The sequence below is a fragment of the Trachurus trachurus genome, assembly GCF_905171665.1.
Source record: "Trachurus trachurus genome assembly, chromosome: 8".
Classification (NCBI taxonomy): Eukaryota; Metazoa; Chordata; class Actinopteri; order Carangiformes; family Carangidae; genus Trachurus; species Trachurus trachurus.
In genome coordinates this window covers 30365310-30391080 of record NC_139905.1, presented here as the reverse complement: position 1 = coordinate 30391080, position 25771 = coordinate 30365310, and the positions used below count along the sequence as shown (strand labels likewise).

The following is a 25771-nucleotide window of genomic DNA, read 5'->3' as shown; positions in this document are numbered from 1 at the left end:
GGGACCAGGTTCAGCTTGGGACCGTCACAGTGGAGGCTTGGATGTACGGCTGTTGGCTGGTACCTACCCGTCCCATGTTGGCCTTGTCGGCCTCCATCAGCTTGCCGACCTCAGGGTTCTTGGCCTTCATGTTCTGGTCCGGGGCCTCCTTGCTGGTCTGGGACAGCTGGGACTGACCGCTGATGACCGGACTGCTGCTCACACATGACATGAACGACAAAACAGGATGGAAACTTTATCCATTTAAAATAAAATCATTAGGGATGTCACGATTATAGATTTTCTTTGTGCGATTATTGTCAGAGAAATAATCATGGTATTACGATTGTTATGCATAAATTAATTTCACAACATATAAATGTGTAATGTCAAATACAGTCAAAATATAATTACATGACTACGTAATTATATACACTAAATATTATTATTAATAGTATAGTAATATATAACCAATGATTAATCCTCCAGGGGAAGTGTTGTAAATATTCAAGTCATTAATTGTCATTTATACCAACTGTTTAAGTTTATTTTAATTGTTTGTTTTTTATCACAAATGACTCGCTAACATTTAAATTCCTACCAATTGTATGTTATTTCTTACATTTATCTTTACTTTGGTGCACATCTGCCTCCGTGTTTCCAACATAATCTTTTTTGGAAAGTGACAGTATTTAAAGCGACAACGAGGAGTTTTGGAAAGCGAAGTGTTTTCATACTACATTTCCCATGAGCCTCCGCGTGCACGGTGAAATTCATGGACCGGCGCAAGACGGACGTCGGACATCTTGCAAAAAATGTTTTCATTCATCAAGAATGAGTCAGAGGTTCGAAGACGATCAGATACCGTCGTAGTTCCGACCGTAAACAGCGATTCGGCGGTGTTATTCCCATGACTCGCCGGGCAGCGTCCGCGAAACCGAAAGTAAGGAAACGCTGGTCGGCTCGCCCAGCATTCCCACCATTAATTAAAATAACAAAATACCGATAGAGACAAAACGATATATTTATCGAAAATGGAGCCATTAACAAGTGTGGGTAGCGTAGATTCATCCACATTAACGTTACATTAACCAAATAGAAACTCCTCGTTGTCCCTTTAAGAATCTTTACGATTATTTAATTGTGGCGTTTAATACCGCGATTAATTGTGAAAACAAGTAATCGTGACATCCCTAAAAATCATTTAATCATTTTAAATGGACACAGCACCACAGACTAAAGTGTGTCCACTACAAAGAGTGTCTGCAGTAAATAAAACAGCCTGTTCCTCTGTTTGTGGGAAAGTTAAGAGACTTGAACAGGGCAGAGCCTCAGCTCCTGCTGTCAGGACTCTGGAGACACAGACAGAACAGGTCCAGAGGTCCAGAGGTCCAGAGTCACTCACCCAGCCAGAGTAGTTACGCTGCCGTTCTCTGTTCCTCTGCTTCCGCTCCTTGGAATTTCTAAAAACAGGAGGAAACCAAACATGAATATATCAACCTGTGTGTTATTTCAATAGCTTAGTATTGAATGCACAATATCAAGCTACATTTATACATGGTACTTGGCCTAGTACAATTTTTTAATATAGTAGGGGTCTCCGTCAGTTTGGGGGTCCCTGGCCTGAAAAACGTTGAAGACCCCAGTTTTATGTTAATACAGAAGCTTCTAAAGCCCAGCTAGTAGGGGAGAACGAGAAGTTTGCCCTTCTCTGTGATGCGTTTAAGAGTTAGTGGGTAATTATATGTTTCTGTCTCGGTTTCCTGAAGGGGGAAAGTAGCTGTTGTGTGAGTGAAATGTTGTTTAATGATTGTTGATTTCCTTAACTGCAGGAACACACTGAAATGTATAGGGGCACCGTAGCTGTCACATCAACCATCGCTGCTTAAAAACCCTATGAAATGAAAGATGCATTTTCTCATCTGATAATCCTGATGAACATGTTAAAGGGATATTTCAACATTTTGGCAAATTTGCCTATTGCCATAATCGCTATAGTCATAGCAGTAGGTTTGTTACCTTTAATTGTCGGTGCAAGCTGTTTTTCGATAGGCGGGGCAGAGATACAAGCCGCTCAGCTAACGCTACGGAGGCTAATGGTATTTCCGGGTTTCCCTCATCAAACACACAATCCAACAACTCCAAAACGCTCTGGTGGACAAGTTGTGATCTGCACATTCACCACGCTATGAGATAATAACAGAACGTTACGAGACAGAGTTGTTTTAGAGGTAAATGCGTAGCCGGAACTACATCCCAGACACGGCTGCTCAACAGAGTGACTTCAAAAGCAAAAGTATTTCCGAGTATTTGCTTCATGTGTCGTAACGTTACATACTTTTATGTTATTATTTCACCGACAATTAAAGGTAACAAACTTAAATTTTAATTGAAGTTTGCGTCCAACAGCCAACACAAACAGTCACTGTGGCTGCATGAAGGACAGTGAATCTCACCATTACTGTCAGTCTTGTCCACGGCGGCGTACGTCCGCAGGAACTCAGAGAAGGCTCCCTCTGTGGCCATGAGCTGCTGGTACGAGCCCATCTCCGTCACCTGCCCCTCCACCATGACCAGGATCAGGTCCACCTGGGGCAGGTAGCTCAGCCCATGGGTCACCAGCAGACGGGTCTGCACACAGACACACACATTATGGTGTTGTTAGGTAAAAGATTTCCTGTAAATCATTTAAAGCCAGGACTTGTGGAGTTATATCCCTTTAAAGGGATATTTCAACATTTTGGCAAATTTGCCTATTGCCATAATTCTTATAGTCTTAGGGGTAGGTTCGTAACTTTTAATTGTCGGTGCAAGATGTTTTGAGATCGGCCGGGCAGAGATGAGAGCTGCTCAGCTAACGCTACGGAGGCTCATGGTATTTCCGGGCTTTCCCTCAAACAATCCAACAACTCCAAGACACTCTGGTGGACAAGTTGTGACCTGCACATTCACCACGCTATGAAATAATAATGGAACGTTACGAGACGGAGTTGTTTTCAAGTTAAATGCAAAGACGCCGATGTGCATTCCCGTCGGGGGAAGTCGTTTTTTGGCAAGGAGTCTCTTTTCGGCACAACAACGGATTTGCCGCAAAAAAACAACTCTGTCTGGTAACGTTCCATTATTATCTTATAGCGTGGTGAATGTGCAGGTCACAACTTGTCCACCAGAGCGTTTTGGAGTTGTTGGATTGTGTATTTGATGAGTTTTGAGGGAAAGCAGCAAATACCATTAGCCTCCGTAGCGTAGCCGATCTAAAAACACCGACAATTAAAGGTAACAAACCTACCCCTAAGACTATAGGGATCATGGCAATGGGCGAATTTAACAAAATGTTGAAATATCCCTTTAATTGAAGATTTACATCTTTTACATCTTTAAAAAAAAAAAAGAAAAAGAAAATCCAGTCATCTGGCATCATTAACACGGCTCTGATAAAATACATAGGAGCATTATACACTCCATGACGTCTGTACAACATTCATTACAATGGGTTTTACTGGCCCTGAAGTCAATGTGCTAGAGAGAGAACCAGTTTTGATGACTGGTTTTAACATCAGGGTGTAACCATGGAAACAGTATTGTATCAGTTACATGACAGAGATGATTTTCTGTCATGTGATGAGACACTTTGGTCTTGTGTTTCTCTTCAGATGATCTGATCTCTCCTTTTTATTTTTTTTATTTTTTTTAAATCTACAATACATTTATTATTATTTTATTGAATGAACAATAAATGATCAAAAAAATATGTATAGGCTAGCTAGTGTTGTGTCTTCTTGTTTTTTTTGTTGCTCTGGTCTCTGACAGTTAGTGGAGATATCATGTTGGTTTCCATTCAGCAGACCTTTATCTTGTACCTGCCTGTAACAACAGCATCTGTGTGACCAACACTGTTACCACACAGTGAACCTCACTGATGAGAGCAGACTCACCTTGTCCTTCAGCAGCCCCTGAGGACCAATGACCTGATCAAAGATGTGTTTTCCTACGTGGGCGTCCACGGCGGACAGCGGGTCGTCCAGCAGGTACACGGCTCGGTCACAGTACACGGCCCGGGCCAGGCTCACCCTCTGCTTCTGACCCCCAGACAGATTCACTCCCTACAGAGAGAGAAACAAGAACAAACACTGAGGTGATGACAGAGACTAGTAATCAGTCCTTCTCCTCTGAGGTTAGAAACAGAAGATACATCATGCTTAAAGGACAATTCCGGGCAAATTCAACTCGGGGGTGTATTTTCCTAACATTTTAGGTCTAAAAGAAGGTGTACATTTTTTCCCACAGACAGCGTCAGGTGGCGACTCAAACATGCGCCGAGAAATTCTTTTTACTTGAAGCAAGTCAAGAGTTGATATTCCTGTGTTTATGACACAAATGGTAGCTCCCACTGCACCTGAACACACCAAGCACAACAACTTGGGTCTCGTGCGAGACTCTGGGAGACTTTGAATTAGATCTAGTTTTACAAACATGTCGGCTTGATTGAAGTAAATAAACTTCTCGGTGCATGTCTGTGTCACGCACCAACAGACACAGAAACAGCTTCTACCCCTGGGCCATCAGACTTATTAACCACAGCAACCAGCCAAAATAAATAACCCTGCACCACTGCACCAACTGCACTTTCTTAATGTTATTGTGCAATATCTATTTATTCCTACAGGTTTTATTATAGTACTGATTTTTAATACTGGATGACTTACTTATTTATCTTTTTCTTGTGTGAGTGTACATGTGTGTCATTGAGGTTGTCCTTTTTAGCTTGTTTTAGTCTGTTTTAGCCCTGGAATGGATGTGGCACCACAAATTTCGTTGCACTTGTCTGTTGCAATGACAATAAAAGCTATTTGATTTGATTTGATTTGAGTCGCCATCTGACGCTGTCTGTGGAAAAAAATTGTGGCTCTGAGGGATGTAAACAGCCTAAGCAGCGGAACTTACATCCGCTCCCATTCATTGCTGCCGTGGCGATGCAGGGACAGACACAACTAGCGCAAAACAGGAGCAATTAAACTGAAAATCTTCAGATTCTTCTTAGACCTTCTTCTTTTAGACCTAAAATATTAGGAAAATACAGCCCCGAGTTGAATTTGCCCGGAATTGTCCTTTAAGATCCCTGGTGAGAGGAAAGTGACAGTGTGTGTTCCACTGTGCAGACAGCTGGAGTCAGACCATCAGCTCCTACCTTCTCTCCGATCTCCGTCTCGTCTCCAGCGGGGAGGATGTCCAGGTCCGGCAGCAGGGCGCAGGACGCCACCACACGCTGGTACCAGGTGTCTCTCCTCTCCTGACCAAACACTATGTTGTCTCTGAGGGTGGAGTTCTGGATCCAGGCCTGCTGGGGGACGTAGGCCACCGACCCCTGCAGGGAAACACACACTGTGAATGAACTAGGGGTGCACCGAATGGCATTTTTTGGCCGAAGCCGAATACCGAATAAAATCAAAACGCTTGGCCGAATAACCGAATAATACCGAATACGGTTATAAAGTTTTTAAATAAAATATTTTTTTAAACTTAATTTTCAAAGAAAGTAACTGTTTATTGACTATTCTGACAGTTTTTGAATATTCCAGTTGCCGTTGCTCATCAAAAAAGCACAACAAGTTATATAAAGTTTTTCATTTATATCGGCCCATTGTGAGTGCTGAAAGATCTATGCAAATACATTCCAAAAAAACCCAAGTGTCTTTTAAAACAGTGGTTCCTAACCTTTCTTGGTCGGATTTTTTTTAATTCATCAATTAGGCTAATAGACATTTCAGGCGACCTCATTTGAATTTCAGGCGACCCCACGTGGGGTCCCGACCCCAAGGTTGGGAAACACTGTTTTAAAAGACGTCGGCCACGGACGGAGTGGGCGACATGCTGCTGGGACGAGGAGCTTTCGTTTTTAACTGCAGCAGCCGTCTCTCCCTTTCGTAGCCTACTCAGCATGCTGTTCAGGGTGTTTGGTTTTTAAATGATTAATTAAAAGGCGCGTTGCTACAGGAACGGTCCCCTCACTCAGTCCTCTCAGTGGCCGTGTTTCTGCTGCAGACAGGACGCACCGGGCTCTTGGAGCGACGTGCAACGGTGCGCGCGGCCGCTGTGCAGCTTCCCCCCCCACTGCTCTTGTTGCTGTTGTTTTTCCAGCAGTAGGAGTCACCTACTAATAAAGCTCCATGGGGTTTAAGCTGCCGTCTCGATCGTCGCGCGATCGCGTATTTATCAGACTTTTTTTTTTTTTTAAATATTCAGCCTTGCTTTTCGGCAATATTCGGCCGAATATATTCGGTTACCGAATATTCGGTGCATCCCTAGAATGAACCTTCTCTGATGTTCTCCGATTAGAAAACATGTGGCAACAGTTCTCCATGGAGACTCAGCAGCTGGCAGCAATCAGGGGAGATTTGATACAATATTATCTCCAAGTCAAAGAAAGTGGATTTGCCACCCAAGAAAATGGTATAAAAGATGTAGTTTAGATACTGTGTTCTCAGTTTGGCTCTGGTGGGCAGCAAAGGGTTTTCTCACATGGAAATGGATAGAGTGCACTGCATCTGTATCAATTTCCACATTTTGGAACATGTTGGGAGTGTTGGAGTGGAGGTTCACACTTAGACTGAACCTCTAACCCACCAACAAGACTCAGTCTGTTGTATTACTGTCTGATCAGACAGGTTAAGAGTAGCTCAGCTGTAACCATGGTAACTGTACTCATCAGATACTGCTCCATCTGGTTTAGGTTTTAGGTTTAGGTTTATTTGTTAAGCACAAAAAAAATGCATATAACGCTGCGCAAGGAGGGAACGAAGTCCTAGCGAACTTGTACAAGGTTCCACCCCTGTCAATAATACAAAACAAGAGACAAGCAGACAACATACATGAGCTAAACAAAAGACAAAAGACAAAAGATCAATAGCAGCAGGAATCAAGGTAGGACTTGAAGCATCTAACAGCGAAAAATAAAAGTGACAAAAGCAGAACAATGACAGAGAAAATATAGTTAAAGAGCGAGTAGGGAAAGATAATTAAGTTCCTGTGGAAAGTAAAATTCCTTCAGATTCTTTTCAAAATTGCAATGAGAGGAGATGGAGCTCAGTGATAAGTTTAATTCAGTCCAGAGCTTGGGGCCTCTATAAGTAATGTTGAATTGATGACTTGATGTTCAGGAAGACAGTAAAAATTAGCTGTTATTACTAAACCTTGTTTGATAGGAATGGATATCTGTGATTGGAATAAAGAAATAATGAAAAGTAATAGGCAGATATTGTTTCCTGTTAATAAACTTCTGGATGAAGAGGTATGTTTGATAGGCAATTCACCTTATCAATAGATAAGAGTCGATATTTCAAAAAGAGAGGCGCTGATGGCGCATATCTAGTCGAGTGGGAGATCTGGAGTTTAAAAGCAGTCAAAATCAAAACTTAGGCTGCTCTGTGTGTGTGTGTGTTTTCTATGACAAACTGTAGCGCTCACCTTTACAGCCACTGTTCCTTCCAGTTTGTCCATCTCTCCCAGCAGGGCAGAGAGCAGAGAAGACTTTCCTGACCCCACGTGTCCCACCACAGCCACCAGAGAGCCTTCTGAGATACACACATTCAGCCTGCACACACACACACACACACACACTCAGATGGCTTCACACTGATGATCCTGCTCCTCCTCCTCTTCTTTTTTTTTTAAACATTTCATGGTTCTTATGACTATGTGTGTGTCGTGGTAGAAACACATGATGGTGACATGCTCTCTGCTGTTAGACTGAAGTGACTAAATGATGTGAGCAGCTCAGACTCTGAGGCAGCGCTCAGCTTCAGCTCCTTCTCCTATATCCTCACGTAACTACGAATAAAAAAGAAATGATATCAGTGTCATTGTAAAACACTCACCTCTTCAGTGTTGGTGACTCAGTTCTGGACCAGCTGAACACTCCATCCACTATGGAGACACTGTGTGGGGCTGGAAGGACGACACAACACAATCTTATGTTAAAGGGATAGTAGCATTTTTTTTTAAAGTGGGGTTGTATGATCTACAAATAGCTCCTAAGTACTTTAATTGCAGTAGAAGACTCTCTGCACTCCTCCCGTTAGCAACGCCAGCCCATAGCCCTGCCCAGAGATTTACAACATACAGTGTTGTGAACAGACCCAAAGAAACAGCCTATTTTCACGGCCTAAAAGAGGTTTTACCTGAAAAAAAAAAACACAGTTCCATTGTTCACTATAATATAATTTCTTCCAGCCCCTCAAAGTGCAGGAAAAACACAGTTTTTATTTGGACCTTAGGGGCTATTTGTAGATCATACAACCCCACTTTAAAAAAAAAATGCTACAATCCCTTTAAAGGTACATTATGTAGGAATTTCTCCCATCTAGCGTTGCAGTTGTATATTGCAAGCAACTCAATTGTATTATTTATGCTGCATTCACGTGAAATTGGGCAGACGGCAGACGGACGACAGCCGCTGCACGTGATTAACGCGTTAACTATGACAGCCCTAGTTAAAATACTGAAAAATGACCAAATGAAGACAGTAGCAAGTGGTCTTGTGACCCATGTTCATGTAGTTATCATACCTGTGATGACTTGAGAAGACACTGATACGGATACATGAATGTTTATACAAAACTAAATGAAATGCATGGTCAAACAGAGGACAGATAAGGACAAACTCACAGCCAGCTGCTGCTTGGTGCTCCACACTGTCTTCCTGCAGCTCCTCGTGGGACAGGAACACTCTGAGTCTCTTCAGGGACACACTGGCCTGAGGACACACAGAGGAGGGAGGATGAGACTGGACCCACACACTGATGGAGTCTCTGATGTCCCTGTAGTTTATTCTGCCCTCACTGCAGTCCTGTAAAGTGTCCTCTACCAGCTCACAGAGCTGATACACCATAACCACTTCATGTCAGGTGTGTCCACACAGACATTTCTCATCTAATTCATCCAGGTGTTTTAACATCTGTCTCTCAGTATAATGAGATTGATGGATTCAGGTCTATGGCAGCTCCAACAGTGAGACAGAGGCTGTGTTCGAAACCACATACTTCTCCTACTACTCCTACTACTCATACTAACTCTTTGAGTATGTAGTGTTTACACTGCGCAGTATGCGATTTAGAGTATGCGAGAAGTTCCCGGATGCACACTAGATTCGCCAGAAATGTTGAGTATACATCATGAGGTTACTACTCATACTCAAATTACCCAAGATGCAGCGTAACATGACGTCACGGATCGTCTTTTCCTTACCGCGAACAGGAAAAAAATAAACTAAACAGGACAACAGAAATGTTCCTGCTGAAGCCTGTTATTACGTGACTTTATTAGTGTGACTGCTGAAAGCTAATATAACTAATATTTTCTTCCGCCTTTTTACGGTCTTCTTCTAGTCCTTCATACTTTGTGCTATTTCAACAATTCATATATCAAAACGTGCAGCTTTTTTTGAACTTTATCGGCATTACTTTTCTCTTTTTAACTATTTATACTTTTTAAAATATTTAACTTTTTCTGCAAATTAAACTCTAGACAAATAATTTTCTCCAGTTTTGTAGCCACACTTGTCTTCTGGCTAAAATTCTGGTCAAAAATGCAAAGAGACTTAGATAATAATTTAAAATATTTTTTAAATGCAGCCAGGGAGCTCTCTGCTCTCATTCAGCCCAATGCATTTTTTTCACAGCAGCAGGAGAAGGAGCTCAACTTTGTAACTTCTCCACAACTCTGTCTGTAGTCCAGTTGGTAAGGTGGCCGCTTGCCAACCCCAAGGTCACTAGTTCGAATCCAGGCTGAGCAATCTTGTTATGTGATGTTGAATTCTGCTCCCCTCCCCCACCCTCAATTGGTTACAGGTGTTCGTTAAGAGACGCATTAATTGCTTCTGCCACCGTTTGCAGCACATCATCACATTACAATGGCAACATGCTTATGTCTGTGCTCTCTGTGGCGAAGTGGCAGAGTAAAGGTTTATTGATCATGAGGTCATGGGTTCGATTCCTGCCTCATTCATGTCGTACTTTCTGCTAGAGACTTCATTCAAATTCTGATTTGTAGACAAACTTCTAATGGCTCATTTATGATGCTTTTTTAAGCATCATTGAAAAATCTCACATTCATCAAAGTCTCAACCTCTACTTCATCAGAAGTGTTGGAATGGCCTAGAGGATAAGGTTCCTGCCATCCAACCACGAGGTCACAGGTTCAAATCCCACCTGAGCAGTCTTGTTAGTGTGTCAGCCACTTTGAACTTTAACCAATACCACTTGGTCTGGTCACATGATCAAACTTGATAATGCATATGCGCCCCCACCTATTCTCTTTACCTCTTTCAATCTTGGTTTGTGTTAACATGTTTCTTGTTTATACCACTGCACTAAGATTGATTTGCACTGGAACTACAGCTTTGGGCTCGTTAACTTCAGAGTGAGACAGACAACAGTCTTTGAAACTGTGTGTACACTGTGGCCTAGAGGCAGAGTGAAAGTCTGCTGACCATGAGGTTGTGGGTTCGATTCCTACCTCGGTCAAACATTTGTATGGTGATCAGTCACTGCTTGCACTATTTGCTAATTCTGCAACAGCGTTCAGCTGCTTTCAGCATTCACACCATTTCCATTCTTGGAAATGCTTTTTCTAGTTAAGTTTTAATATTTTTTCATGCGAGAAAGTAACTGTTTAGATCCCCAATGTGCGGTTAGTTTATCCAAACGACGGCTGTTTAGAAGTTTGCCCCGATGTTTTTCGGAGAAGTGAAGCTCCAGGTCCGAGCAGCGACCGCGACATCATAGAGGCAGCAGCCCGGCTCCTGACGTGCTCCGCCGGCCAGCCTACCATCGTCAGCCCGGGGAGAAAACGACCGTTAATTAACTTACCCGATGGCTTTTAGAGGTTTACCACCGGCTGGTTAAACTCTTTTTAGGGGATAAATGTTGGTCTCATTGATGAAATCTAACAATTGTGGCTGTAGCAGAAGTTTTTTTGAATAAAAAACCATGGTTGGACAGAAGTGCTCTTCTGCACTGCCTTGGGGTCTGTACGCACAGAAAACACCACATTTACATCAATTTTACAATGAACCGGGCCGAACTCAGAGCTGGCAAGACTCTCCGGTAAGGCATATTGAACGGTTAAATGCCGTTAACGGGACGAGAGCGGTCAAAACGGCGGTTTAAAGCTAGCTACAGCGAGGTTAGGTTCACTTCCTGTTTACAAAGTAAAAGCACCAATTGTATCGTAATGGCTTTCCTTATGATAAAAGGCAACGGGTATTTTATTTTGTGAAAATAACCGGAAGTGCGTTGCTCACTACGGCTAGCTTTAGTGACGGCGACTTCGTCAGAACAAAATTGTAAACAGCTGGTATTTTATCAGATTTTCAACACGTTGGGGATCTAAACGACTACTTTCTCGCCTGAAAATTTTTCAAATGTTGCTAAAGTTATATATTTACAGAGTTTAGAGCTTAAGTGAAATCAGCTTCAGGCCGGCTGATTTCGGCTCGGGCAGGAGCGAAATGCATTGTGGGTTATCATAGTATGTGGCAGTGTAAACGCTCTGCATACTGTCTGATCGATGAGTATGTAGTATGGAAGTATGGAGTATGGAAGTATATAGTATGTAGTATGCGGTTTCGAACACAGCCAGATACCAGTGTGACTGACCTGCACCATGCTGCTGATGACCATCGGCAGCATGTTGAGGGGGAATCGCAGGATGTTGAAGAGCGCCAGCGACACGAAGGCTTTCTGGGCGTCCAGCACGTTGTGTTCATCAATCAGGACGTAAACGGAGAAGGTGGAGAGAGCGACCTACGCGAGAGAGAGGAAACGGTCTGAGTGGAGTTACAGTCTGGGTCACTTTGAAAATGAAAACCACAGCAGATCACAGGTTTATCATGGATTTCCCTGATACAAGAGGCTGATGGGTGTCTACTGTCCACAGAACAACATGATAATGAGGCCTGTGATTGTAATAATAAAGAAAGAACATATTTTATTTATCCAAACACTTTACTTGAGTTAGAATGGGCACAGAAACATACATTCAACATTAAGGATAGTAAATCATGCAGGATACAACCACCACACCAATAATCTGTTTATCGAATGGAAAGTATTAAAGTTTACTGACTTAGTAAAAAACTGCACAGTCAGATAATATACAAAGCCAAGAAAAATTTACTCCCTAATAATATTCAAAAAATGAGAGGGGAGATTTGAGCTAAGAGGGAAACTTGACTTAAAACAACCAACCAAGAATAAATACTACATTAAAAAGCATGTTTATTTCTGTGGCGGGAGTAAAACTGTGGAATAGCTTGACAGAGGATCTCAAACAAAGCAAAAACATAACACAACTTAAAAATAGATTAAAACATAGTATGATAGAAAGCTATAAACAGGATTGATTAATTGGGTGTTGGTTGCAACTGTAATACTGTTTAATTATTTATTTATTTTATTTTTTGGCTTTATTTGTTAATTATTGGATACCTGTTTCTTTCTATGACTGTGAAACCATGAAGAGCTCTGATGGATTTAATGGAATATTGAATTAAAGGGTAGTAGGCATCTATAAGCTAGGTAGCTTCAGCCTACACCTTTTTTATCTATTTATGAACTAGTTGAACGAATTATGGTATTATGGAAGGTTGACTGACTGTGATTGATGCTCAACTGTAAACAATTTTGTGTAAAAGATCGAATAAATTACAACTACTACTAGGGGTGGGCATTGCCAAGGACCTCACGATACGATACGCATCACGATACTTGAGTCACGATACGATATGATATTGCGATATCCAAATTTTGCGATATATTGCGATATTCTACATAGTTCACTGAAAAAAAGGGCATTATGCATCTTAAAATCCGAGTTGTATGTACATCAGATGATAGTGATAATTCATGGGACAAACTGAGTCAAAACAATGTAATTCAAATTATCCATGCCATTTTATTGTTACTATACAAGCGCAAGTTACAACAACATATTTGCATGAACAACACACTGTCTGAGGTAGCAGTACAGTGACACCTCGCGGAGCAGAGGTGCGGAAGTTGTACTGGATTTACGTCTGAAACATGATTTATTATTTGAAAAAAATCGATTATATATATAAACATATATATACATATATATATATTTTTTTTTTTTTTTTTTTTTGAATATATATATTCAAAATTTGAATATCGATATTGTATCGCGACACAAAATATCGCGATATATTGCCGTATCGATATTTTTGCCCACCCCTAAATACTACTACGCGCTAAAAGCTGTTCTGAAAAGGTGAGTCTTGATGAGGGATTTGATGATGTGTTGGTGTCTCCACCACTACTCACCAGGAACGGGGCACAGACCCAGGTGAAGGTGGACATGGCGCCCAGGTAGGCGGCCTTCTTCAGGACCTTCAGCTCACTCTCACGGATCTCCGACACCTTGTCCTTGAAGGCCAGCTCCCAGGCGTACAGCTTCAGCACCTTGATGCCGTTCAGCATCTCATTCATCAGTTTAATGCGATTGTCCTTACTCTTCATCTGAGCCACCTGCAGCACACACGGGAACAAGCACCGTCAGATACGCAGAGCAACTGACCTACAGACTTGTTTCAGACCCAGTAGATAAAGACAGACAATAATTCTACTCCTCCTCCCTCTGCGGAAGCAAAAACCTCCAGCAGGGCCCCAGACTGCCCCTAAAATTTGAGACAGGGCAAGTAGATTTTTCATCTACTTGCGCATGTACAACCAGTAAATTTACTGGGGGGGGTTTTTTTAACACTGGTGAAACATGGAAGTGGCGACGCAAAGAATCTGGAATCTGTCATTACAGGTGTCAGGCCAATGTGCGTGGGGATCATGAATGAAAAATGAATGAAAAATGAAATGTGAATATTTGTTTTGCAAGTCAATTTACTGTGTGCCCCCCTACATTTTCTGCTTTTGTTCCTAAAATGTTAAAGCATAAGTAAGCGATCCGGTCGTTTTGGCTAACTTCTTGTCAGCCGATGGAGTTAGCAGTCCCTGCCCTCGTCCCTACGTCACCACATTCACGCGCATCCCTTGGCTGCACACACAGAGAGGACCGCCCCTTTATGCCGTTCTCTCTCTCCTCATTGGATAAAGGTTGTAGGATACAAGGAACGTTTTCTCCTCGGCTTACAGCAGAGCAGAGTGACTGAGAGACCCATGTTTCAGACCAAACACTCTATGTAAGTGATTTTGCTGTCGGAAGATAGAACTATTTAAGACTTATATTAACACAAACATTCCGCTTACTCCTGCTTTAAGTTAGGGGCCACTGTGCTCCTAGTAAAAAGAAGTTAGTCTGGAGCCCTGGACTCCTGGGGCCTCATTTATCAACCGTGTGTAGAAAAGGTTCTAAATTCTGACGTAATGTAAGTACAAAAGAATTCATAATATCGGTATTGAAAATGACCAGGAGGTGGACTGAGGGACGTGGTGTGACGGTGTCTCACCTGGTATGTTTTGGTCTTCATAGCGATGACAGCGTTGATAGGAACCATCAGAACCATCACAGCAACTCCAGCCAGCACAGACGGACCCAGGTTCTGGAGAGCCACAGGTTAACAATAATAAAAACACACATTAACTGAGCCCTCAGCTGCTTCTAAACACTCTTGAGCTTTTCAGAAATGTTTTTAAAGGTCCCATATTATGAAAAACAGGTTTTTTCTGGTCTCTACATACATAAACTTATCCTCCCTGAGCCTACCAACTCAATGAGGAAAGCAAACAGGTCCTGCATCGACTCTGCAGTCCACCGCCTGGTAAAACGGTGCTCATACAGGCTGTTCAGACTCAGCTCCTGTGGTGATGTCACGACGGGAGTGAGGCCGGCCCCTCAGCGCGATAAAACGCCTACCACGTCTATTTCTATGGCTGCAGTGCACAGCAAGAAACTCCTGAGCTAAACTGATGAAATACCAGTGTTGGGTAGTAACGCGTTATTAGTAACGCCGTTACGTAACGCTGTTACTTTTTTCAGTAACTAATAACGTAACGCGTTGTTTTTTTAAATCAGTAACTCCGTTTCCGTTACCAAACGCTGCGTTACTCCGTTCCTTTTGGTGAGGTTTTACAGCTGCACACACGTCCCATAACATCCTAGCCATCAATAAAGTTTCATTGAATTGAAAGAAAGACAGAGCACAATGTGACACTGTGAAAAACAAAGCACTTTGCGGCCGCCCTCTAGCGTCCCACACGTAATCAAACACGCTCCATGAAGAGGACTGGACAGGTCAGGGCACGGCATGACGGCGAGCTAAGGTAACGTTTGCTAACGCAGCATCCGAGACCGAAGCTGTGTGTCAGTTCAGGCTGCAGCCCCTGAACTGGGACACAGCTCGAGACACACAAGCAGCCACTCCACTCGAGCAGCAGCGGTTGGAGTCCGACAGACGGACTCCAATTATGACGCCTGAAACGCTAAACACAGAGCAATCACTCTGGGTAAACACAGCTGATCGATCGAAAAAAAAAATTACCGCTGGTAATTTATTTCCGTCATTGAAAACAGGCTCTTGAATGTAACCCAGTCAAAGTAAGACGTATCCTCAAGATCTTTTTGCAGTTCTGTTAGGTCAAAGCTGCTGTACATGCCGACATCATGCAGCATGATGGTAAAAGTTTACAGATAAAAATAAGTTTTTTCATCAGCATCAGTAGCTACAGAACTGAAATGAGGTTAGAGGGGAATTCAATCAACATTTATTTAATGGGAGCATTGGAAAAAAAAACGTTTTAAAGTAACGAAAAAGTTACTTTTTGGTTTAAGTAACTGAGTTACTAACTGAGTTACTTTTTTAATGAAGTAACTAGTAACTGTAACTAGTTACTATTTTTCAGTAACTAGCACAACACTGTGAAATACCGACCAATTTTAAGTCTTAAAGTGGTAATAATCTTTGCCGTGTAAAGTAACCATGTTACTTAAAGGTGCAGGCACAGAAACAGCTTGTTCTCAGTAGAGCTCATTTGAGCGACTTTTAGACAGCCGACATTCAGGACCACGGATCAGTTTGGGGCAATACATTTCGAATACAGTGTAGTTGGATGCCTCACAGCTGAATAAAATTGAGTAAAAAGAGTATAATATGGGATCTTTAACATCAAAGTGTTTCCACTGCATCGAGAATATTCAGGAAAAACAGGTCAGTTCACATTTTGTAACATCTGAGCTCTGCTCTGCAGACTAGTGGGTCTGTAATCCTACCTGCCAGAGAAAGTAGAGGGCCAGCACCACCTGCAGAGGCGCCGACCAGACCATGTTGATGTACGTGATGAGGTCCATGAAGCGCTGAGCATCCACTGACATCAGGTTGACCATCTCCCCCACCGTGGAGGTGCGGCGTGCTGCGCTGCTGATAACCAGGGCCTGACAGAGAAGAAGAAATGAGTCCGGAGCAGGACCAGAGAGACCGGTTCCTGCTGCCACCTCGGATGCCGTACCTTTCTGTAGACCGCTCCGATGATGGCCGTGCGGAGACGCATGCCCGAGACGAAGCAGACGTGGAAGTACTTCTGGAGGATGAGCGACTGAAAGCAGGTGCAGAAGAAGAGCAGAGCGGTGTAGAAGTAGCCCTGCCAGTAGGGGGCGCTGGAGTTGTTCACGAAGCGGATCAGCAGCCTGGACCAGATCAAACGCAGAAAGTCAACATTATGTGTAAAGGTAGAGTCTGTAGGTTTGTTCGCTGCAGTTTTTCACAAAACAGGGCGCCCACTCCGCTAACCTGACATGGAAATGAGTCTAGAAAACTGGTTGGCACAAATGAAAGCTATAATACGTATATATATATATTTTTTTTTTTTTCGCGTTTGTACAGCCTTAAAGGGACAACGAGGAGTTTCTATTCGGTTATAAAAAAGTCTCACGTTAATGTGGATGAATCTCCGCTACCCACACTTGTTAATGGGCCCATTTTCGATAAATATATCGTTCTGTCTCTATCGTTATTTTGTTATTATTAGTGGTGGCGGAAATGCTGGTCGAGCCGACCAGCGTTTCCTTCGTGGCGAGTCATGAGAATAACGCCGCCGAATCGCCGTTTATGGTCGGAACTACGGTGGTATGTGAACCTCTTTGAACCTCTGACTTTCATTATTGATGAATGAAAACATGAGTCTGTCTTGCGCCCGGTCAAAGAAATGTACGGTGTGCGCGGAGGCTCATAAATGTAGTGTGAAAACGCTTCGCTTTTCCAAAACTCCTCGTTGTCCCTTTAAAGGTTTTTTTCTTTTTTTTTCTGTTTTCTGTTCTTCTGTTTTAATATGCACTAACTTTTGTTTTAATATGTACTCACATCTTGCTTTTATCATGAAGCACATTAAGTTTATGCTTGCCATATGAAATGTGCTATATAAATAAATTGACATTGACATAATATGTAGGAAATCCCCCCATCTAGCAGTGTGGTTGCATATCAGAACGTATTCTTGATGTTGCATTCATGTGAAATCGGGCAGACGTCAGACAGACAACAGACGCTGCATGTAACAGGGTAAACAAGTGGTCCGCCAGCACGAGGCAAAACAATACAGGCGTGACAATATGTTGTCATGGTGATGTCGTATTGTTTACCTGACCCATGTTTTACCGTTTTTCTCTCGTCGAGTAAAATGACATCCGGTTGGTTTGCCGACGGCCGTCTGCCTGACTGCACCTGAATGCAACATCAGTGCCTCCGTCCTTCCTCACACTACACAGTGGTGACAGTTTTAACAGGCCGAGCCCACAGCTCCGCTGAGTTTCTATGGTTACCTACGCTCACGCTGCCACTCAACGTAAAAAATGGCGATGCAACATGGCCGCCTCGGTTCGGTGCATCGCCCACTTATGTATTTGTAACGACTTGTAACAACTCATTCTAAGGTACCAGAAAGCTTTCATTTGTATGCGGGTGTGATTCCACTTCAGTGAAATACGTATTTATGAAAGACATATTTGATTTTTGCTAATAAAAAGCCAAATAAGTTACAGACTGGGGCTTTAAACAGATATCACCGAGAGCAAAAACCGACACTGCTCCTACTCCTCGCAGCATACCCCTGGAGGTTCACGTTGCTGGCAGTGCCGTCGCTCCAGCAGGGAAATGCTGCCAGTGATGAGCCTGTTCATTCTGGGCACACCTTCAGTCTTTAATTACCTTCAAAGCTCAGATGTACCGGCCCATAATTAGCAAATGAGATATTGAAATTTGGCCAAAAGCGTGTCACAGTAAAAATCTCAGTGTCAGACTCAAAACCAGTTCATCCATGAGTCTCTAAGTACGCCTCTTCCCCTGGCTGCGACACCCAGCACCTCCTAACCTAACACATAACTCAAACTACCAACCATACACCTGCAGTCAACATGAACACCTGTGTTTAAGTTTTATTTATATATATACGTAATACGTATATACACAGTACTGTGCAAAAGTTTTAGGCAGGTGTGAAAAAAGCTGAATGCTTTCAAAGATGGAAGTGTTTTTTTCCATCAGTTAACAAAATGCAGTGAATAAAGAGACGAGAATCCTAAATCAAATCAATATTTGGTGTGACAACCCTTTGCCTTCAAAACAGCATCAATTCTTCTCGGTAGGTACACCTGCACAACAGTTTTTGAAGGACCTGGGCCGGTGGTTTTTTCCAAATAACTTGGAGCTTCTCAGATCCTTCTGTCTCTACATGTAATCCTAGACAGACTGGATGATGTTGAGCTCAGGGCTCTGTGAATTACTTTTGTTACTTAGGGGCATTTTAGGGTGCACTCACACTAGGCAATCGTACCGTGCCCAAGCACGTTTGCCCCCTAAAGTCCGGATTCTATTGCTGGTGTGAGTGCAAGCGTTCCGTGCCTGAGCACGGTACACTTCCCTGGCCCGGCACGGTTGGGAGAGTTGTGCTTGGGCACGGTACGCTTGGCCAGGAATGCGCACACGTAATACGCTGCGGGCTCGTTCTCCACCACGTGTCTACAGCCGCATGTAAACAACAGTCATTTAACGATTACGTTGCGCCGTAAACATCGCTAGTTAATGTCGCTTTGATTAAACTTCAAGATAACCATGACAACCGGTCAAAGCGCTGTTCTTTCTGCAGTCAGAGCGCATCCACCGTGTTGGTATATCAACGTGATGACGTATGTGTCGGAGGCAACCGTGCTTGAGCACGCTTGGGTTCGAGGTAGTGTGAGTGCGGGCCAGCGGGGGACGGGGGACGGGGGGCATTCGGGCTTCAGCACGGTACGGATCAACTGGCCCTAGTGTGAGTGCGCCCTTAATGGTCCAGTCATGGTCATGTGACATGACCCAATGTTACAGGTTAACAAGGACCACCTGAACCAGGACTGTTAAACATTAAAGGGGAATTGCCGTTTTGTTTTACAATCTCTGGAATGATTATTATCAGAATGAGCCGCACGGCGCTCAGAGATGACATCATCCAGGTCGGAGGTCAGTAGGTCAACCTACAGACCCCAGATGTTGGTAACAGCTAACCCCGGACTCAGAGGGGAATAGCACTAGCCTATCATAACAAAATATTGGTGAAATGAACGAGTTTCTCTGCAGATAATGTGTTATTTAGAGGCTGCATTCTGCTGCCCTGTAGACTTCCATTATATGGATATACGCGGCGGGGTCTAATTTCATCAGAACGACTTGTAATGACACCAAAGTTATCTGGGTGAGTAAATGGTCACATTTTATGCTAGAAATAAGGTCCAGATTGTAGAAAAACAGCAATTATCCTTTAAGAACCGACACCGATGTCTACAAACAAGGTAGCAGAGGATATTATATCAGGCAGCACCTCTTACGTAAGACTTTGCAGGAAGTGGCCCCTCAACTTGGGGCCCAGCTTCTGAACCACTGTTCTAAATCATGTGCACATAAAATATGACGCTCAGATAAACAGTGGCCCTGTTAGGCGATTTAGAGGAAAGTGGGGCTTCTCACCGGAGGATCTCAGGCCCCACAAACATCAGGATGTCCTGGACGATCTTATAGAGGCAGGAGACCAGGAAGTAGGGCCCGAAGGTCAGGCACAGGGCCCAGAACAGCGAGGCCTCTTTTGTTTTCTGGGAGTTTTTCACAATCAGGATCTCAGACTCTTCCACCGCTCGGCCCTCTTTGCTCTCACTGTTGGGGACCTCCCTGGGGGAGTACAACGTCTTCTGCTCCGTCCTGGAGGAGACAGAGAAGAAATACACAGAATAAGTGTAAGTGACTTCTTTTTCTCTTTATCTCAGATTCTGAAGGAAACGCTGAGTGCATCACGTACCCGGCTTCTGACCTTTTGACCTTTTGGCGCTCTGTGTTCCAGCGGCGCACCAGCTGGGGCACCACCCTCTGGGAGCGGTCCTCAGGGTTCAGAGACCACAGGTCCTTCTCCTCCAGCGGGCGCTTGTAGCCCGTCACCATCATCCTGGAGAGACAAGATGGACACATTTAGATTAATGAGACAACATGAGGGACAGAAGGAGAAGAACATCGGAAGAGCAGAGGTCATGTGATGTAGGTACCAGACACATACACACACCTACATCTTGTTTCGGTCACCCTTTAAAGGGATAGTTCAACATTTTTGCAAAATTCTCCTATCACCATAATCCCTATAGTCATAGCAGTAGGTTCATTACCTTGAATTATCGGTGCATGTTGTTTTGAGATCAGCGGGGCAGAGACGTGAGCTGTTCAGTGAACACAATGGAGGTGAATGGTACAGGTCCCCTGTCCCTCAACACTCATCAAATACAAAATCCAACAACTCTAAAACGCTCTGGTGGACAAGTTGTGACCTGCACATTCACCACGCTATGAGATAATAACGTATAATTATGTAACATTACGACACGTGAAAATACTCAGAACTACTTGAGCTTTTGAAATCACTCCGTCCTGCAGCCGTGTCTGGAATGTAGTTCTGGCTACGAATTTGCCTCCAAAACAACTCTGTCTGATAATGTTACATTATTATTTCATAGTGTGGTGAATGTGCAGGTCACAACTTGTCCAGAGTGTTTTAGAGTTGCTGGATTGTGTATTTGATGAGTTTGATGAGGGAAACCCGGAAATACCACGAGCCTCCGTAGCGTTAGCTGAGCGGCTTGTATCTCTGCCCCCGCCTATCGAAAAACAGCTTGCACCGATAATTCAAGGTAACAAACCTACTGCTATGACTATAGGGATTATGGCAATAGTAGAATTTGGAGCTGTAGGCTACCATTCACCTCCATTGTGTTCACTGAGCAGCTCACGTCTCTGCCCTGCTGATCTCAAAACAACATGCACCGATAATTAAAGCAGAACTATGCAGGATTTCGGCTGTAATTATTGTGGCTCAGAGACACTGTGATGGTAGAGTGACCTATTATGAGGTGAATGGGGTCTAGGCCAATGCGCTCACCCCCCCCACTGGCTGAAAACCACACTTGCAAGATCAGTCCTCCGTCTCGGTGTCCCAAATCTCATCAATGGATGGACTATCGCGAGAAACTGCCTTACGGCAGTACGAGATAAGAACGCAGATGACGTCATGCATGTCATGAATCGTGATTGGTTTGAGTTCGGAAAGTCGGAGGAAACCATGGAAACATGTTTGTACTGATGAAGTTTGGCTTGTGGCTAACACGGAGCTAATGCTAACAGACACACACACACACCATGGATCTTTTATAAGATAATGTAATACATCATGACAAACACACACGCCTTCGCGTTTTGGAACCTTTATTCATGTGTGTGTATGTCTGTGTCTTTGTCTGTGTGTGGCCGTATTAGCGTTAGCTCCGTGTTAGCATTAGCTCCCTGTTAGCGTTAGCTCCGTGTTAGCATTAGCTCCCTGCTTAGCAAACACCGCTCTCTACCTTCAGCAGTAAACACAAGCACGTGTAGGGGGTGGAGGGGGTGGAGGGGGTGGTGGCGGCGGCGAGTTTTTTTTTTACGACAGTGACATGTGCCTCCCAGAACTGTGGGGGAGCCCCGGAGAGGGAAAAAAGAGAAACCAACGAAGGAGCGAGCTATTTCCGGCCGAGTTGCATAGTTCTGCTTTAAAAGGTAATGAACCTATACTGCTTTGACTATAGGGATTATGGTGAGAGGAGAATTTGCCCAAATGTTGAACTATCCCTTTAAAGACATGCTCACTTGGTGAGTTACAGACAAACTTCCAGGCCCTCTCAGATCAACCTGTGCTTAACCAGCACTGTAACCATGGTGACCATTGTGTTTACACTGCAGGTGTGAGGGACAGTCCTGTTGACCGTTCACCTCAGGTCTGACTGACGGCAGAGGAGACCCAGCTAATTAACCTCTGTGGGCTCCTTATCAAAGCTGCTGGTGTCACATGGTTTGTCAGGGCCCCCGATAGTCGCTGGGAGCCCCGGATGATCAGGGAGGCCCCCTCACTGATCACATGTTTCAGATCAGGGAGGTCAGATGGTTCGAGAGAGGGATGAAGGAGGAGAGTTACATACCTGAATAACAGAGAAGGTCTACGGAGAAGGAGGAGGCCTCCACAGCCAAAAAACTCTCAGTGTATGAACACACATGATAAACACAACTAACATAGTGACCAATAGCTACACAAATAATCAGTATAAAATAGGAATAAATGCTGATCTGAATAAAACTGCAGCATGTAATGGACTCATCCCTCACCTAGATCGCAGGAGAAGTGTAAGTACTGCTTGTACTTGCAGCTTAATTAAAGGGACACGCCGACATTTTTTTTCGTGTCTTGCCTCACTCCCGAGTCCATGACCAGCAGATAAGACCCCATCCTTTCGACTGTGTAGTAACAAGGGAGATACGGGCAGAGCTGGTGCACCGCTAATTAGCTTAGCTCAAACGCTGGAAATGCATAGGTAGTGTTAGCCTGCCTCCTACCCGAGCCAAAATCAGCAGTCAGAAGCTGATTTCATTTTAGCTCTAAACTCTGTAAATATATCACTTTATCAACATTTCAAACATGTTTAGGTGAGAAAGTAGCCGTTTAGATCAGCAGTGTGCCGTTAATTTGTCTAAATACCAGCTGTTACTTTCACAAAATAAAACACCTGTTGCTCTTTACATACAGAAAACCATGACGATAGAATTTGTGCTTTTACTTTGAAATAGGAAGCTAACCTACCCTCGATGTAGCTAGCTTGAACCAAAATAAACCGTCTTTGCTTGAACCCTCGGTTTGACCGATCTCATCCCGTTACCGGCATTTGACCGCTCAAGATGCCTTACCGGAGTGTTTTGTCAGCTCTGAGATGAAGATCGGCCCGCCGGTTTCTGTTTAGAGTTGCTGAAGAGTTTCTCTGATGACTTTAGGTGGAGGCAGGCTAACACTACCTATACACTTCCAGCGTTTGAGCTAAGCTAATTAGCGGTGTGCCAGCTCTGCCCGTATCTCCCTTGTTACTGCACGCACAGTCGAAAGGATGGTGTCTATCTGCTGGTCATGGACTCGGGAGTGAGGCAAGACACGAGAAAAAAATGTTGGCATATCCCTTTAACGGGAAAACCAGAAACAAAAGTAACGTTTGAAGCACACGATACAGATCAGAGGAGGCAACAGGCACCTAGGAGAGAGAGGGTCAGCACGGAGAGAGGGGGGCGAGCGAAGGAACAATTTGACAGCGTTTGTTTAGGGAAGGAAAAGCTTCTTCTACTGTTTTCATTTTCAACTATCTGCCATGTCTGGCAGCACACACACATACACACCACTCACAAATCCTGTGTGCGCTCACCTGGTGATCCACCAGAAGGAGATTCTGGAGAGGAAGGAGGCCCCGGGCTCAGGGCAGGGGTTCTGAAGACAGAGACAGGACAGTCAAAACCTAAACAGTCCACACACACACACAACATTAGAAATACATCAGCTGACTTTAACTGAAGCAGAGGGTGGGGATGACTCTGGACAGAACACATTCACATGCAGCTGATGTGACAACAGACCATCTGATCAACTCCTCTCCTGATGGTTTGTTGGTGATCAGAGCAAGAGACAGAGACAGGTGTAGAGAGGCAGGCGGTCTCACCAGGTCTTTGACGGCCTGGGAGAAGAGCGGGGGCTGGTCGGTGAGGGAGGACAGGAACAGAGCGACCAGCAGCAGAGCATAGTAGCTGTAAAAGGTGACGTACCGCCACACGCTCACCGTTCCAGGCTGCAACGAGAAAACACACCGATTTTTAAACCACAGGACCTGCTGGAGGACGGCTTCACCACTGTGGTAGCCTACATCGGTTGTTGTTGTTGTTGTTATCATCCTCCATTAAAGGGATACGCCAACATTTTTTTTTTCATGTCTTGCCTCACTCCCGAGTCCATGACCAGCAGATAGACACCATCCTTTCAACTCTGCGTGCAGTAACAAGGGAGATACGGGCAGAGCTGGCGCACCGCTAATTAGCTTAGCTCAAACACTGGAAGTGTATAGGTAGTGTTAGCCTGCCTCCACCTAAAGTCATCAGAGAAACTCTTCAGCAACGGAAACCGACAGGCCAATCTTCGTCTCAGAGCTGACAAAACTCTCCGGTAAGGCATCTTGATCGGTCAAATGCCGGTAACGGGACGAGATCGGTCAAAACGGAGGGTTCAAGCAAAGACAGTTTATTTTGGTTCAAGCTAGCTACATCGAGGGTAGGTTAGCTTCCTATTTCAAAGTAAAAGCACAAATTCTATTGTCATGGTTTGCTGTATGTAAAGGGCAACGGGTGTTTTATTTTGTGAAAGTAACCGGAAGTGCGTTGGTCACAACGGCTAGCTTGAGTAGCGCCGAATTCCTCCGAACGAAATTGTAAACAGCTGGTATTTAGACAAATTAACGACACACTGCTGATCTAAACGGCTACTTTCTCGCCTAAAAATGTTTGAAATGTCGATAAAGTGATATATTTACAGAGTTTAGAGCTAAAATGAAATCAGCTTCTGACTGCTGATTTCAGCTCGGGTAGGAGGCAGGCTAACACTACCTATACACTTCCAGCGTTTGCGCTAAGCTAATTAGCAGTGCACCAGCTCTGCCCGTATCTCCCTTGTTACTGCACGCACAGTGGAAAGGATGGTGTCTATCTGCTGGTCATGGACTTGGGAGTGAGGCAAGACACGGAAAAAAAAAAATGTTGGTATCCCTTAAAAATTATTTTGCAGTTTTGTTCAGTCAGGACTCACCTGGTCCAGAGCCTGGATGATTTTGGACCTGAAGGAGACTGTGGCACACACCAGAGCCAGCAGCCAGTACATCAGCATCACCCCGGACGACTGGACCCCCTTCATCCGCTCGTACTGGATCACCAGGGCGGCCAGCAACTGGAGCGCACACACATTTATACATCACACATGACAGACTCACCGACTTTTACTGTCTGTAAATGAATGGACTACACACCGAGGACACATGCAGTCAACGTTAAAGCTACAGTTGGTAATAACAGTTATTAAGTCATATTTGCTGGAACTGTCACTCAGGGTTCCAACTCTTTCCTTGAAATCATTTTCCAGGACATGTCATCACACCACACACTAACACAGTGGTTCTCAAACTACATCAAGGACCCCTGAGTTGACACAAATTAGACCACGGACCCCTATTGGACAACATTTTGAAGCAAACACCAGAAATACACAAATATTTGTTATTTGGGACTGAAGAACGTTACGTTTTTAGTCAATGTACGTTCAAATTAGGGCCAATGGTGTGAATTTTTGGAAATATTGTGGAGACATTTCTGGAAAAAAGTGGCAAGATTTCTAAAAAAAAAAAAAGAAAAAAAAAAAAAGAAAAGTTAAAAAAAATT

General features: G+C 43.8%; 1 protein-coding gene across 2 annotated transcripts in view; it reads right to left on the bottom strand.

The window, feature by feature from the left end:
- Positions 1 to 25771, bottom strand: part of abcc1 (ATP binding cassette subfamily C member 1 (ABCC1 blood group)) — a 45625-nt gene that overhangs the window by 14385 nt on the left and 5469 nt on the right. Inside the window, exons 4-21 of one of the 2 annotated variants that reach the window (XM_083978146.1) lie at positions 25146 to 25283; positions 24013 to 24138; positions 23722 to 23783; positions 20265 to 20408; positions 19940 to 20167; positions 16452 to 16629; positions 16216 to 16377; positions 14456 to 14548; positions 13320 to 13523; positions 11634 to 11780; positions 8644 to 8731; positions 7854 to 7923; positions 7444 to 7570; positions 5168 to 5344; positions 3915 to 4082; positions 2436 to 2610; positions 1385 to 1442; positions 68 to 194 (exon numbers count right to left, since the gene is read on the bottom strand). In XM_083978146.1, coding sequence (XP_083834272.1) covers positions 68 to 194; positions 1385 to 1442; positions 2436 to 2610; positions 3915 to 4082; positions 5168 to 5344; positions 7444 to 7570; positions 7854 to 7923; positions 8644 to 8731; positions 11634 to 11780; positions 13320 to 13523; positions 14456 to 14548; positions 16216 to 16377; positions 16452 to 16629; positions 19940 to 20167; positions 20265 to 20408; positions 23722 to 23783; positions 24013 to 24138; positions 25146 to 25283 — 2472 coding nt within the window. The remainder of the gene's footprint in view (positions 1 to 67; positions 195 to 1384; positions 1443 to 2435; positions 2611 to 3914; positions 4083 to 5167; positions 5345 to 7443; positions 7571 to 7853; positions 7924 to 8643; positions 8732 to 11633; positions 11781 to 13319; positions 13524 to 14455; positions 14549 to 16215; positions 16378 to 16451; positions 16630 to 19939; positions 20168 to 20264; positions 20409 to 23721; positions 23784 to 24012; positions 24139 to 25145; positions 25284 to 25771) is intronic. The other variant, XM_083978147.1, reaches the window with a different exon arrangement.